This window comes from Chamaea fasciata, unplaced genomic scaffold (genome assembly GCF_029207755.1).
Source record: "Chamaea fasciata isolate MVZ Bird 193981 ecotype frontalis unplaced genomic scaffold, bChaFas1.0.hap1 SCAF_9, whole genome shotgun sequence".
NCBI lineage: Eukaryota > Metazoa > Chordata > Aves > Passeriformes > Sylviidae > Chamaea > Chamaea fasciata.
Genome location: NW_027094094.1, coordinates 17,133,073 through 17,148,545, shown reverse-complemented (window position 1 = coordinate 17,148,545; position 15,473 = coordinate 17,133,073). Strand labels below are relative to the sequence as shown.

At 46.8% G+C, this 15,473-nt stretch overlaps 1 protein-coding gene across 1 annotated transcript; it reads left to right on the top strand.

Moving 5' to 3' along the window:
- The first annotated feature begins 336 nt into the window (after positions 1-336).
- TMEM72 (transmembrane protein 72) lies at positions 337-7,688 on the top strand. The gene is made up of 5 exons (XM_066190608.1): positions 337-504; positions 4,396-4,462; positions 4,869-4,940; positions 5,619-5,758; positions 5,941-7,688. Exons 1-5 carry the CDS (start codon positions 435-437, stop codon positions 6,399-6,401), a joined length of 810 nt encoding a protein of 269 aa, XP_066046705.1. The 5' UTR covers positions 337-434; the 3' UTR covers positions 6,402-7,688.
- Positions 7,689-15,473: the final 7,785 nt, after the last annotated feature.

Sequence of the window (15,473 nt, the reverse complement as noted above, 5' to 3'; positions counted from 1 at the left end):
TGACTTCACATCCATTTAATCAGCTTGGGCTTCCAGAGCCTCCACCTCAGGAGCAGGGAAGGCCGTGTACCCATGCACTTGGGGTACAAATGCTCCCAAAGCTGCACCCCTACCTTAGCAATCATTAATCACCCCGGGCCGAGAAGCAGCAAGCGGCAAGCAGGAAAAGGCCGGGTGTCCACAGCCCCTTGGGAGCAGCAGGAAGCAGCGCTGACCGGTTCCCTGGGGTGGCAGCTCATTCTCCGACCACCCTCCCCTGGGAGGCCCTGTGGAGGTGGCCAGTCCTGCAGGCGCTGCCCTTTCCTTCAGGAAGGTCACTCAGTCCAGGGAGCGAGAGGCTCTGCCTGTTTCTGGGAGCTGCTGGGCTACGCGTGAGGTGGGGGCTCTGAAGAGGAGTTTCTGCTCGGCTGTACCGCAGCCTTCACCTCTCCACCATGCAGCACAAGGCACTCTGGAGTGCCCTGGAGTACACCTGCCGATTTCTGGGCATCTCCACCGCAGCAGGTAAGAGCCAGTTCTCTTTGTCTGTGGCACTAAAAGACACCGAGTAGGTGCTGGGGGCTCCAGGCTGCCTGCCTGCCTTGGGCCAGCTGCAGCCACGGCCCCATCCTATGAGAGGGGACAAGGAAACTTACCTTTGCTTTGGGACCCAGGGTGGGAGAGTGCTGGGTGCCTGGCCAGGCACTTTCCAAATGCTGTGGGAGGCACAGTGAGACATCAGAAAGAGCCAACATTCAGAGGGCAAGCTAAAGCACACACACACACACACACACACACAAAAGAAAAAAAAAAAAAAGAAGAAAACTACACTATATTCTTCTAAAATAGACATAGGCATAGGCAAGATGCGAATGAGACTGAAAAGCAAAATACTCATGCCTGTGCAAAATTGCCAGGCTGCACTGTGGGATGTGAAGATGAAGGAAGAGCTCCTTGTATTGTGCACAGTGAGATGTCCTGTGCCAGGCAGAATGGAGAGGTTCCGTCCCAGTCATCATGGCATAGTTACTATAAAAACACTCCTCTGCCTCTCCAGCAGCCTGTTGGGGAGCAGCTCAGAACAGTTCAGGTTATAGCTACAATACAAACACCATAAATTCACCCACCTCGTACCTGGTGAGTTGCATCCTCTCACCTGCTGCCCGAATCGGCTTTGGGCCAGGGTGTTCTGGGTTGGGTGACACACCCAAGTGCTTGGTTTCAGTTGGAATGCAGGTGTTTTGAGCCAGGTGTCAGATACAGTCTCACTCAGGAGGATGCAACACTGTCTCTCATGAAGCATCTCCAGATGGGAATCAGCTAAAGCAGAAGGCTCAGGGGTTGACTCCGGCACTGCTGCTGACTAGCTGTTATGGGACAGGACAGGCAGCACTCTCTGCCTCAGTTTCCCCAACAGTAAAGCAGAGATCAAAGGGTCTGATTTGTCTAAAGGCTGGAGGGGTGAACCAGAGGTTACTGGTGAGAGGTGACTTGAGGTGGTGCCTGTGGTTCCTGTTTCAGAACCCCAGAGATTTCAGAGTCAGACACTGCAGAGTAAGTCACTGCAGGCCCTCCTACCACTGCAGGTCTTGATTTCCTTTATCAGCTGCAGACAGTCATGAAGAGACACTTTGCTCAAACCAGGGACAAAGTAGAAAGCACACAGGTCAGCTGAAGCATGCACAGGTTCCCAAGGACACAGCTGGGGTGATGGAGGCTCTGGAATGTGCTTTAAAGGACTGATACTGATAACAGGCAGAGATCTGAGTCTCTGAGTTTATGCAAACTCCCAGTAGATAAGTGCATGTCAAGATGATAGTACAACAGTGGGAGATGGGACACAGCTTTAACCAGAAAATGCAGATCTCTTCATCTCTTCATCCCCATCCCCTTGGACCCCCATGACCCTCACACTGGTCATACTCTCACTTAAAACTCCAAGGAAACTCATAGAGACCTTCCTGGGAGAAAATGTGAGCTTGTTGTCATGAGAAAACTAAAGCCAAAACAACAAAATTGAAAGTAGTTTACAATGTAGAAATGTGTTAGTGGAATATCATCTTTCTCTCCTGCGTGTTTTCTTTTCATCATTTTGCAGCATCTGCACATCTTTAATTTTTCTTGAAATGAGTGCTGCAGTTATCTGCCTGCTTAGCATCACAGAGCATAGAGAGCTGCACTACAACTTGCTGTGCTTTTTCATAACTCTGGTGCATTCCCAGTATCACCTGATTTTCCCAAAAGGCCCGTGAAGAATGGGATGTACCTGTGTTTTATTCCTCTGTGTGTTTCAATGGGGTAAGAAATCAGCTTGATGCATTGTTTAGTGCCTGATGAGGTGTGTGAAGCTTTTGAATGAAATGGAAACCATGCAGAAGAAATCCCCATGGATTTTGTTTGAAAAAACCCCATGAAATGGAGAGTGCATCAGCCTCACTAATTGATGCAGAGAAGGCCTGGCCAGCTCCTTTTGCTGCTAGTAAATACAAGTTACCCACATTGTGTAAACCTCCCCTTCCCCCAGGATCTTGGAGTGTAATGGCTCTCTGCAATGGTGAGGCTACAGGGCTTCCTTTGTATCACAAAATGGCTAACTTGTCTTATCGCAAGTTAGCAAAGAGTCGTCAAACAGCCCTGTGATTTGCTGCAATGTTTGCAGCATCTCTAGTTCAGTGATTCTAGCCTTGTGATTTTTGCATCTAGGAAAGAGTTCTTACTTATTTCTTAATTCTCATGCTTTCAACCATTTAATTCCTAATCATGTGCCTCTAGCCACATGGTTTGGACAAGATCCAAATCAAGGCAGTGACTAGTCCAAACAAACACCTCGAAACAGCTCTTTTCTTCCTGCAGATTCTTCATCCAAACAGCTTTGTGGATAAAACAGAAGCTGTGTAAAAGAAGGAAATCTCCCCATCCAGAGCAGAGGCTTATCAGCCAAGCTGTAGAATTCTGCATTCATCCACAGGGAATGAATGAATGAATGAGTGAATGAATGAGAATGAATGAGAATGAATGAACTCCACTTTTGTAGGGAAGATTATAAAGAATGGTCCTCAGTCACAAGATAGTAAAAGACAGTACTTTGCATGTAGGATTACATAGCTCTTGTAGCTTCACAGCCCTTTGGTGAGACTGATTTCCCTGTGCTCTGCTCAGGGCTGGAAAGGCAGTGTAGAAGGGTGGTGCATGGGCCCCGTGTGTTCCCTTGGCTGACAGGGGCCAGCAGCTGCAGGAGACACAGAGAAAACACAGAGGGATTTCTTTCAGCCCAGATGGGAAAGCCGACCCTTGGCACTGACCTACACTGCAGTCTCGATGGACGCTGATCTGTGTCCTTGTTTGGGAGCCTGGTGACCTCCTCCAGGTGGGACAAACCACAGCTCAGAAAAATGGATCCAGCCTGCACCTCAAACCTTGGCCAGTGTGCATGGGACAGGACCAATGGTGAACTTCCTGAGCACCAGTGGATGGGTGGAGACATCAGGTGCAGACAGTATCCTGCCCAAGGCAGTGCTGTGGCTATGAAACCTGGGCTTCATTCAGCTCCACACTGCTGACACTTGAACCCTGGGAACTGGCATGTACTGACCAACTTGCTGCAGCTGGTGTGAGACATTACATTTCTGCTCCGTTTTAGAAATAATCTTGAAGGGAACTAAAAGATGTTGAGGGAAATTTTCCATCCCCTGAAGCTATTGGCCAATCCATCAAAGATTTCAGCCTTGCTAATACTCTTAATCCCCCTAAAACTGACTCCCTGGTGTTCTGTACTGGCTGAGGCACTGAGAGAAAGTTCATTCCCTGTTTTTAATCTGCCTGCTCCCATTATATGTTTTTCTGTTTGGCTAGCAAGGGATCCTGATGCTATGGCTACAGCCCTTCATGAAGGCAGCTGGCACAGTTCCCCTGCTCTGCCACCACGTGTTGGGCACAGCAGGCCTGGGCAAGCAGGGAGGGCCAGGGAGTGGGGCTGACAGGCACTGGGGGGACCTGGGCAGAGAAGGGTGGGGCAGTGGGCAGTGGGGCCTGTGGCAGCTGAGATGTGGCAGTATGGCAGAAGGTGGAAGGGTCACAGGACACTGCTGCTCACCTCCTTCAGTTGTCCAAGGCCAGCTGGTATTCCCAGAGCACCTTTCCCCAGCCCACGCAGTGACAAGGTTGCCGTAATAGGAGTGCAGATGGGTTGAATTTCAGGGCTGTGTGTCAAGGGCAGCACTCAGCTCTGACTCTTCGGGACTGGTATGTCAGCATCAATCACTGGTGCTGGCAGTACTAACATGCTGCCCTACATGGGAGAAGCTGCCTTGCTAGCCCCTAGGGAAATGGGGACACCTATCCTGGGAACTGGGAACTAACCCAAGGGAACTGGGAATGAACCCTACAGTCAGCATCTTTCCTACCTTGTCTTTCTAGTGCTGATCGGTGTGGGCATAGAAACTCTGCAGCGAGGACAGTTCAAAAGTCTGGCTTTCTATCTGCTGTGAGTATTTTTACGCTTGAAATCAGAGCTGGCAGGGGTGACAAGGTCAACCCCTCCACAATATGTAGCACCAAACTAGACTGCAACAGCAGCAGGGGATGGTGTCCACGGCTTTGGGTATTTCAGACCACCATACTGAAGTTTCAGAAAAGTAAGCTATTTCTGTTAGAAAAAGAGATGCTACTGCAGACTCAGGCAGGCCAGAGGTGAGACTGGCTGCAAGATGGCTCCCCAAGGACAGAAGGGCCATGAATTTTCCTTCACAAATGAGCAGAGGACGTTCAGACCCCAGCGCAGAGACTGTGTTGAGAACTGGATAGTAAATTCTGGTCCCCTGTGCCCTTTTTGCTCATCTGGAGAACGTACTCAAACACAGCCCTTCTCCCCTGACAGCTCCACCTTTCAGTTTTTCAGGGGTTGCAGTTACTGTCTGTGAAGGCTTCTTCTTTATCAGTTTGTTCCTGGAGGTGTGCTTCACGTGAGTAGACCCTGCCCACTACTCTGCAGCCACAGTGGGACCTCCCAAAGGCACTTTGTCCCTTAGAGGCAACACCAGATCTGGGGGAGCCGCAAGTGCCAGACCAAAGGTCCTGCCCCTAATGCCAAGGCAAGGGCACTCAGACAGGGGGGTGGTAAATGGGTCCATGTGCACAACCATTCAAACCTGTGTTTTAACCCAGGCTTGTGCCCCAATTTTCCGAGCATCAGCACAACAACCCTGGTCTTCAGCATCTGCTTAATGCAGTGTGTAGGCACAAGGTACCAGGGTTGAAGGAAGAGCCAGATTCCCAGGTGAGCTTCTGCTCCCTCCAGAGACAGCACAGAAGTTAAAATGTAGACAATCCTTATGTCCTTTTCAGAGGCTGAGCACTGCTGCTGTCTTCTAGCATGAAGTCAAAAGTTCTCACAGCTTAAAGGCGACACCTTACTCCAAATAATAGGCAATTGATTAGTGAGACACTGAGATGCTGGCCTCTGGCAAATGCTCTTCTCCCAACAGATGTTCAGGCTTTGCTTACCTTCCCTGAAAAATACACCTATCTCCTGCCAAACCAGAGTGAGGATCTGCACACCTAGATGGGTCATGGTTGGGACCAAATCTTCTAGGCATATGGTTGGTGCCTCATCCCACAAGGACCTCTCCTTCTCTCCCCAGTCACAAGCCTGAATCCCAGGCACAGGCCTGCTGGAAGCGAGCTAGATGCCCAGGGAGCTTCCAGAAATTCCTGGGGTACACGCTGCTCTCAGTGGCTTGCTTCCTACATCCCGTCCTCGTCTGGCATGTCACCATCCCTGGTGAGAAGCTTGGGTGGGGAGTAATGCAGATGGAAGAGGAGCATAGTCTGTCAAGGGGTGGAGGTGGGGATGTGCAGGGAGCTGGCCTGGTGGCCAATGGCACTGGGCTAGCCAGACCAAGCACTGCTTGGCAAGGTCTTACCACTTGCCAGAGCCCTCAGCTAAAAAAATCTTGTCCCCAGGGTCCATGCTGGTGCTCACTGCCCTGGCCTACTTCCTGCTGAGCAAGAGGAGGAAGAGCCCAGGGCATAAAGAGACACATCCCCAAGCAGGTCAGTACGTGGATCCTTCAGCCACCGAGGCAACTCCGACCATCATTGGTGACACTGAGCAGACCTACACCTTCCACGGGGCCCAGAGGGAGCAGCACCGCTCGCTTCTGGGCCATATGAAGAGCATCCTGAAGGGCAGCAAGGACAGGAGCTCAGCCCCAGAAACCCCTGTCCAACCAGCAGCCGTGCCAGTCCCTCGCAAGCAGGTGCACTTTCAGGAGAAGGTGGTGCAGATCATCCCCTCTGTCAGTGAGAGCTTGGAGGACGTGGAGAGTGAGGCTGAGGAGACCACATCAGACACAACACCTATCCTCACCCCGCCTGATGCCCCCATCATCATCGCCCCTCTCAGCCCTGCCGGCCTCTTCTGAGCCCTCAGCAGGAATGGGGACAGGACAGACCTGCTACCCTGGAACAGACGCTCCAGCAGCCAAAGGGCCCCAGGAGATGACCCTTTTTACCTTCCGTATTTTTGGGATGACAGCTGTGTCACCCCCTTTTCCAGGGGCTGCCTGCACTCCCTGGTCCCAGGCACTGTGGGGGCCCAGGGGACAGGCCGTGGTTCAGCCAGGGTAGTGCTGACACAATGAAGTTTCTGCTGCCATGACCTCACTCGTGTCACCCCCTGCTCAGCAGGACACACCACTGCAGTGCTCCCGCCTGACATCCCAGCCGTGCTGTGTGCCTCCCTGCTGGCAGCAACAGGCAGCAGGACAGGAGACCTCCGTGCCCTGGGGCAGCCTCTGCGGGGGCACTCGTGTCCCTCTGACCCTCAGTGCACATTGCAGAGCTCAGGGCTGGGCTGCATTCAGCATGGGACTGCGGTCTGCAGGTTCCCTCACAGCACCTGCACCCTCTGCAGCAGCTAGAGACATGGAAAACTACTTCAGAGATGGGCAGAGACCAAGCACACCTCTACCATTAGCACCTGCTTAGTGCCTCCCCAGACACTCTCTGAACCCAGCAGGGAAATCATCTCTGGCCTTGGGGACACCTAAGCAGGAGCAGAGGCCTTCCAGATGTCCCCTGCTTGGACAGCCCCCTTGAATTAGGAGAACTTTGGGATGATATGGCAACCCAGGTCCTGAGGTTCAGCCCCATGCTGGCACAGCAGACTGTGTTTAACTCCAGTGTGTGTAATTATGGCCCTCAGATGGCAAAGGCAATAATAAAATTTCCATACCGTCCCACCAGTTTCTTCCATGCCAGCTCTTCCCTGAACCCCTTAAGCCTGGCTTAATCCTGGCATAATTTCTGCCTTTTGAGGACCGTTCAGTCGTAATCAAGCATCTCCCTCTTATTCAGCTCTCACCTGAGGACATGTAGGAAGAGCTCAGGTGAGTTCCTTGGACATGGACAAGAAGCCACACAGTCACTGCTGTCGAGATGAAAAGCTATAACTGCTCTGAGCCCAGACACACAGCACTGGGGGGAAGTGATGGTAATTAGAGAAGGTTCCTGGGACTTGCTAGACTATTTATAAGGTAGAAGCCAGTTAGCTGGCTGTTTTTTTTCTTGTAAATACATTATTTCTTCTATTTAAGATCTCAGGTCTCCAAGAGGCAATTACCATGTTCTTTTAGGAAAGCAGTGTAGATCAAAGTGCAATCAGAAGGCAATTGAGATAAGAAACCAGTGCCACTTTTTAATAAATTCTTTATAAGTGACTTCTAATTTGTGGTATGGATGAGGAAGATGATGAAAGATATTACCTCACAATATTTGACTGCCTGTGCTTAGTAATGAAACTGTTGACAAGAGCAATTTATGAAGGGTTACACACACTGTCAGTCCTACATTGAGACATAGATCAAAATGTTCTGTTGCATCACCAACGCTTCAAATAGTAGCTGGTATTAATCTGCTCTAAACATGATACATGGAATAGAGACCTCCTGTTTCTGGCTGCAGAAATTAACCTTCCACCCTGTCATGGTGTGCTGGGGAAGAGTCACATACACATGTATCTTTAGGGTGGATTTGCACCTGTAAAAATATCTTCAGAAAATTGCACCCAGTTAACACTGCACAGCTGATAGCAGCAAGCCCAGGATCCAACCACAGCTTCACCCTCAACCTGGTGTATTCATCACATTAGGAGATAAAAAAATAAAGCTATTTTCCTCTAAAGCTGGTGACAAACACCCGCACCAACCAAGGTCCCAACCCAGCCATGCTAACAGGATACCCACCCTGGCCTACTCTGCCCAAAAAGGCAGAGCTGGCTTCCAAGCTTGACCACACATCTGCTCTGCAGTTAGAGCCACTTACATTAGCAAAGTCAGCCTTCTGCATCATCCAAGGCTCTTCTCTGAACATTCCATAATTAATTGCACACCAGGAGGTAAACTTCATTGAAAATGCACTGCTCCCGATATCTCGAGCAATCTGCTGACAAGAGAAAGACTGTATTACTCTGGACTCTTTTCTAGCACTCAGCAAAGCTCCTGGGTGGGAACAGATGCTCTGGTACAAATTTCATCCTTCAACCCTCACTTGATCAGCCAGCCCCATGATTTGTACCTGTGGGGCAGCAGGGCCAGCTGACAAGGGGCAAAACAACAGGGTGACAGCACCTTTGACACTTTGAAGTGTGTAGGGAGCTAATTTCATTGGTCCATGTTAGTTTGCACTATTAGGTTTCCATTTTTAGGCTCATCTTTTACAATTCTGTTGGAACTTTCCCTTCAGAACCAAGGCTGGAGGAAGCTACAAGTGAGGTGTTTTTTCAGGCTTCGTGGAGCCAGCACTGGACCTGGTTGCTTTTCTTGTATGCTCCCTTGTGTTGGCCTGGTTCTTCTCCAACCCCACAACTAGTTGGCTCAGGAGATAAAGGTTGGGGGGGAAAAAAGCTTCTTGTCTTTTCTGTGGTATTAAATTGCCTTTTCAGGGAAGGTCCATGGCTGGCTCGCCCGGAAGTCTGCCAAGAGCCTGCATCCATGTTGGGAAAGTGGCTGCTCCTTCAGAGGCAGAGAAGTTGCACCTCAAACAACACCTGAGCTGCTTCCCAGGTTCTCCCTGCCAAGGAGCCCATTTGTACATCCCCCTCTCTGCTCCTCACCACCCATCCCGCCCCTGGTGCCACCTTCCAGCGCCATCGCCAGACCTGCTAGCCCAGAGGAACAATAATTAGGAAAAAGAAAGCAGGTGGCTATCTTCTTGGGTAATCAGCCAAATAAGTTCAGGGAGGGGCAGCCACAAATGGAGGGGATGTGGGATAAAAGGACTTCATTCAGAGTCAGCAGGCTGTTAGAGCTGCTCAACTGCTTAAAGAAACAAAGCCTCAGGCTTTCTTTAAAACTCAGTGCAGAGGAAATGTTCAGTCTCAGGGGGTGTCAGATGACTTTGCAGAGGCCTCAGAGATAATTCACTCAAGCGTGCACTTCTCTGTTGGCCGACTCCCTACGTCTAGTTGTGAGAGCCATTCCAGGGGCTACTGAAAGCACCAGAGATGCTGCAGAGGGCTGTGGGGGATCTGTGTGAGAAGAGCTCTCATATATGCATGGTAATTTCAGAGAAAGTAAAACAGGGAGAACTTGATGCTATTAACTTTTAACTTTGCAGTGCACTGTATCCGAATATGAGCTGCCTGAACTGTAAGTCCACACACCACTACGTGAACTCTGCTATGTAATTTTTGCCTGCATTGCAAAAATTCATTACTTGGCTGGTCCATTGAGATTAATCCATGGAGTTAGAGTGCATAAAGCTATAAACTCCTGTGGATTCACATACTGAAAGGAAATGAGATGAATCATCCAAAAGAAATACATGTGTAAGGTAAAACTCTGTGAGGTAATCCTGGCAGAAATTGTTTCCTTCAACATTTCCATCAAAGATTCCCCTGCATCAGGAAAAACTTGCCTGCTTTACATGTGAATTGGAAACACTCTACGATGCTACTTGACAGCCCCCATCAAAACGTAGTGAGCTGGTATGTTACAAGCAGTTACTCCATTTTAAGTTTCATGTGCGGGAAAAACAGATTTCGGTGCAAGCTTCACTTAAAATTCCTCTTTTCTTCCAACTCACAAGTGGTTGTTGCAGACCCCGGGAGAAAGGCACATACCTGCCCCACCACAGTGCTCCCACCACACAGCAGGGACAGGGATAGTCGCCCTCCTAACTCCCTAAATCCCCACAGGGACTCTGGTCCCCCGTTTCTCTGAGTACTTCTCCATCTTTGAAACATGGAAATTAATGTTTTACCCAAACAACAGCAGTGTTAGGAAAATAAGGCACACTTGGAGAGAAAAGTTTTCAGTTTCTGCAGTGTCATTAATTAAAATCAAAAATGCCCTGTTAGAGCCTGTAACCACAACACTCGCGTCACCAAACACCAGTATCGGCATGAGTGGCATTGGTGGCTTCAGATTAAGTATTGAGTCATTTCCACATGCAGGAGAGGACCTGTCTCCACTTGATTCCAAATGCTGCATACTAACACAACTGCAACCCTACCACTCTTCAGCCCTGCACCTTCTCCTGCCCTGGTCAGGAGCTTTCCCCACGTGCTGGGACAGACATGCAGTTTCTGTTTCGGCTAGCCTCCCATTTTGTGTTGTGAGGGAAGTTACAGAAACTGAAACTAGATCCCAAACCTGCCTGGGATAGCTTGGAGCTGTCAGCTCCCTGGTCTGCTTGGCATGATGCAAAAGCAGGAATATGATTTCTAGCCACCATGTATCAGCTGACATACCACTAGTGAAATTACTGCTTAGGTAATGAATCCTAATGAATGTTTGAGGTACCTCTTGGATTCTAATTCTCAATTATTCACTCAGCATGTGACTTTACTGAGTCCTGTTTTGAGTCTCTAGGCAAACACCGGGAACCAACCCAGGTCTTTGGATCATAGACTAAAGAGGGAATCCATATGTCAGACAGGAAAAAAAAAAAGTAAGTAAAAAGTTAAAAAATGGGAAGACTAATGTTTATTGGCAGATCTTCCTCATCACATCCCAGACTTCCTACGGCTCAGAAGGAAGCTGTGAACGGCATTTTAACACTAATCCCTATCCCACTCTCATCTCTTCCTTCTTCCCAGCCACTTCTTCACCCCAAACTTTTCCCCTCCAGAGCACTGTTTAAAAGGAAGTATTGTCTTGATTAAGTCACACTAAACAAAATTACATGCACTGTGACATAATTGCAGAGTTCCCTCCTGCCCCTCCCTCTCCAAAACTCCTCTGTAAGAGCAGCTGTGTTTGGTACTCACCCAGAGGCCCAACCTTGCTTGTCAGCCCCCAGCCGGCACCCAGCTCCCCGACTGCCCCACACCCCCTGCAGAGACACGCTGGCAGCTGCAGTTTTGGATGAGGCTTTCAGCACTGCAGAGGGGGCTCACATCTTCCAAACTGTGCCTAGAAGGAAAGAAGGAAGCAGACCCTGGGAATGTGCCTAGAAAAGAGAGACTATGGCATCCCTAGCTAACTTGTTATGTTTTTCCAGGGTTTTTTTTGCAAACCTCATCTTCCAACTCTTGACGCCTGCTGTTGCAGTACGTGTAAAAAAAAAAAAAAAAAAAAAAGGCATTTGTGCCATTAAGAAAAAAAGCAATTTGGTTTTTTTCAGTGATGTTTTTGCTGGACTGCATTACTTCCTTCAATATCACGAGAACGCAGAAGAACACCAAAAGGTTTTACTGTTTGCAAAACTGAGAAGAAACTCTTCTACACTGGCTACTCTCTAGCCACACTCAAGTAAAATTCTCTGGGGGAATTTGGTACAATGATAGGACTTTTGAATTTGATATAGTAGCACTCCATTTCTCCCTTTCAAGGTGGGGAAACTTGCTCTGGGTTCTTTATTATTTCTTTTACTTTTGTGCCTCTTGAGGAGGCAGTCCCCAGCCCTTCCTTTGCAGTAGCGTGGCAAGGAAGCTTGATCTGAGAAGTTCTTGGGGGATTGGGCTTGAGAGGGAAATTGCACCCTTTAGCAGCACCTTTTCCTCAAAAACCCAGGCCCAGCAGAAAAGTGAACTCCATCTTATTCATCTCTAATTAATTATTATTCCATCTCAGCATCAGTTTCTTATGCAAGCATCTGCAAACTCAGAAGAAATCATCAGCTGCAGAAATGGAAATTCAGTGTCTTCTCCAGCACAGACATGTTATGTGTTTCACATTGGGACTACATGTTGTGACAGTGCAAAAAAATATGACAACCTTACTGTCAACATCTCTCATGGAAGTACCCTAAGAAGGAAATTGCAAACAAATTCTTGCTGACTGGTATGGAAATGGAGAAGATTCTGCTTTTGTCATTAATTTTCCTGGCTCTTCTCCGGTACTAAAATACTGCATTTCTGCTATAATCATTTTATCAAGCGCGTTGTTTCATGTTTTCTTCAGTTCCAACTGGTAATCACAGACACAAACATTTCCTTATTCAAGTGGATTCCTTCTAAATCAAAATTCCACATCTTTTGTTTTCTACTTACACAGCACTTTCAACCACAGAAAAGCTGGCACAAAGTGGCAAAATATTTTTTGCTCTATGTCCCACAGCTGCAATTAAGAATGCCCTAAATCTATTAGTTTCAGTGCTGCTCATCCTGAAACCATGCCACAGATATGAATTACTCCATCAATACTGTGTATCTAGACAGGGTACCATGACAGATCATGTGAAACAAAATACCAGACAAGGTAAAGTAAAAAATACCAAATTAATTATACTGCCATGGAAATGCTATTGCAGCCACTCCGCTGGGTCTGCTCCAAAGCAATGTCTTGTATGCCATTCTGGACAGACTCTTCTTTCTTGCTACTTGCTTATACCTGTGAAAACTCTTGTGTCACCTGTGAAATGCTCATGCAGCCACTCTGGACTTCACAGAACTTCCATGCCCAAGCTGAGCTTTGTTACTCAATACTTATACTGAAAAGTAATTATTCGAATAACTGCCCTACAACCAGCTAAGTCTGTAAAACAATTTAAAACAGAAGTGTAAGAAAAATCAAGTTGAGCAATTTCTTAAACCTTTTTTATAGGATTGTAACCCACATGTTACTGGCATTCAGATCAGCCATTCAGATGAGTGTTTTTTCTTATTAATAAGATTTTACATCTCAGGCAAGCACAGTCAAAATTACAAGTTGAATGAAATTCAAAGCTAACCGCAAGTAGAAAATCCGCAATGATAATTTTTGATCACTTTCATTTAACAGTAATTTGAAATTACAAGTCAAATCACATTTCTGAAAACATTCATCTGTTTTACAGTGATTTTAATGCTGTAGTTACTAAGATGAAAGATAATTTTATTAATAGAATTTTGCCTTTGTTCTATCCTTTTAAGGAAAATTTGACATCTATGAAAAGCTTTCTTGTGAAGCTGAGTAGGTGTGTATGTGGCTCAATACCTGTGCAGAACAGCTGCTAAGAACTGAAGCCAAGTAGAATTTCTGTTTTAATATACTGTGGTTTATAATTCATTTGATCTATTTAATCATGTTTTAAATCTGATTTATTCAAAGTAGTCATGAGAAACTTTACAGACCTCTGAGTTCACAAGTCTATAACTTACTCTGCCCTGGATGAATCACTCATAAATGGCTGTGTATGAAAAGCAGGAGTGGGCAAATGGAGATTTTTTTTTTCCCCTGAGCAGAAGTATGATAACATAAAGTTGCATTTGGAACTGAAATTGCTACATGCATTAGGAAATTTCTGTCTCTTTCCCCTTCAAAGACCAGAAGGCAGACTCAGAAAAATGCAAATATACAGCAAACAGAAGCAAACATGGATTCATGATGATTAGTTGCCCTGTATAACTTTTCCATCAGCTTTTTAACTCTGAGATGGCTTGAACACTGTGCAATACTCTGCTGTTGCAGCACTGCTGTGTGGTTTTGTGGCAGGAGCAGCAGGACAGTGTGTCTCACCTCCCCATGCAGAGGAAGGTCAGTGCCTGGGACAGTGTCCCCTGGCATGCCAGGGTGTGTGTGGGAATGGCTTGTCCTTGTAACGCCACTACTGGACCTAACCAGGCTTTCCTCATCTCATCTAGGATCTATCACACCTTTCCATGCTATGATTGTATTTAGCAAACCAAGTCCATCTTAAATGACTCCCCCTATCTATTACTAATAAACAAGACAATGTGCATTGCATAGTAAGAGCCTGCCATTTCATTTTGTGTCACTTTGGTAAATCCATATTGCTTTGATGGGAAATATCAGGGTGATTGTTTCCAATTAGGTGCAGTGACACTATTTCTGACTGTGATTTTTCAGACAGAACTGCATGTGTGCACACTGGGTAGCTGATGCATCGTGCATTTGTCGTTTCAAAGGCAGCAAACCCTCTGGGGTTCCAATGCTAACAGAGCTAACCTCTGCAGCATGATTATACACACACCCTGTGTTGGACAGATCTCTGCAAGCCAAAGTCTGTTGCAGGTAAGAAAATATACCATGGCTAGAAAAGTCATAATGGTGTAAAGTAGCCTCACCACCCGGCTAAATACCAAAACCAAATACATCAGTAATAGAAAAAAACAAAGAAAAAAACCCAAACAAAAAAGCAAACAAACAAAACCCCTCTAATCTCCACAACATCAAAGAACTGGATAAAATACTGTGAGATTATCTATCAAGTATTCTGAAGTCCAAGGATAACATCAAACCAGGTATAATCATGCTAATAATTCCCAGGCTTATCACAGTCATGAAAAACCACAATTTAAATTATAATGATGTTATAAATGAATGCATTTACTAAGATTTTATTGAAAGGTTGGTTGGCATGTCCATAAAGATTGCTACTCCTGGAGTTGCAGGAGGATATCAGACACTGATCCTATTCAAAGGGATGCCTCTGCCACAGAGAAAAATCCTGAAATCTGGGAGCACCTGCTGATCCTGGAGAGTTTGTGGTTTTGAATGTACAGAACTGACTAGTCTGCATCACCTGGGAAAGGGAAAATGTTTAGAATTCCTCTCATAAACGACCACTTCTTTCATCCTCTTTCCCCCCTATAATGTTCAGCTACATACAGGGTAAATTTTGCAGACCACCGCTGTTCAGGATTTTAAACAGCTTGTGCCCATCAGTCATCACAAATGGAAAATTTCTTCTACACCTGAAATTCTGGCTGTTGCTTTGCATATACCAAGTGAAGTTTACCTGAAAATCCAGTCTTCATTATTTACTTATAGTTTTGTAAATAAAACAATCTTTTGCAGATTAAGATAAAACACAGCTCAGATATGATCGAGCAAGAAACTGGTTCTGCCAAAATGAATACATGCAAAGTCTGAGTCAAATCCCAGAGGCAGGCAAAGTTCTCAAGGGCATCTGAAATGGCACTAAAGCCCACTAGTTACTTGCTGATGGACCCAGGTTCTGATTACTGGTGTGTTGAGTAAACCATTCTTTTGCTACTCTCCACTCTTTGTTCAGTGTCCCACAGGTATCAGTGAACAAGGATTAAAGAA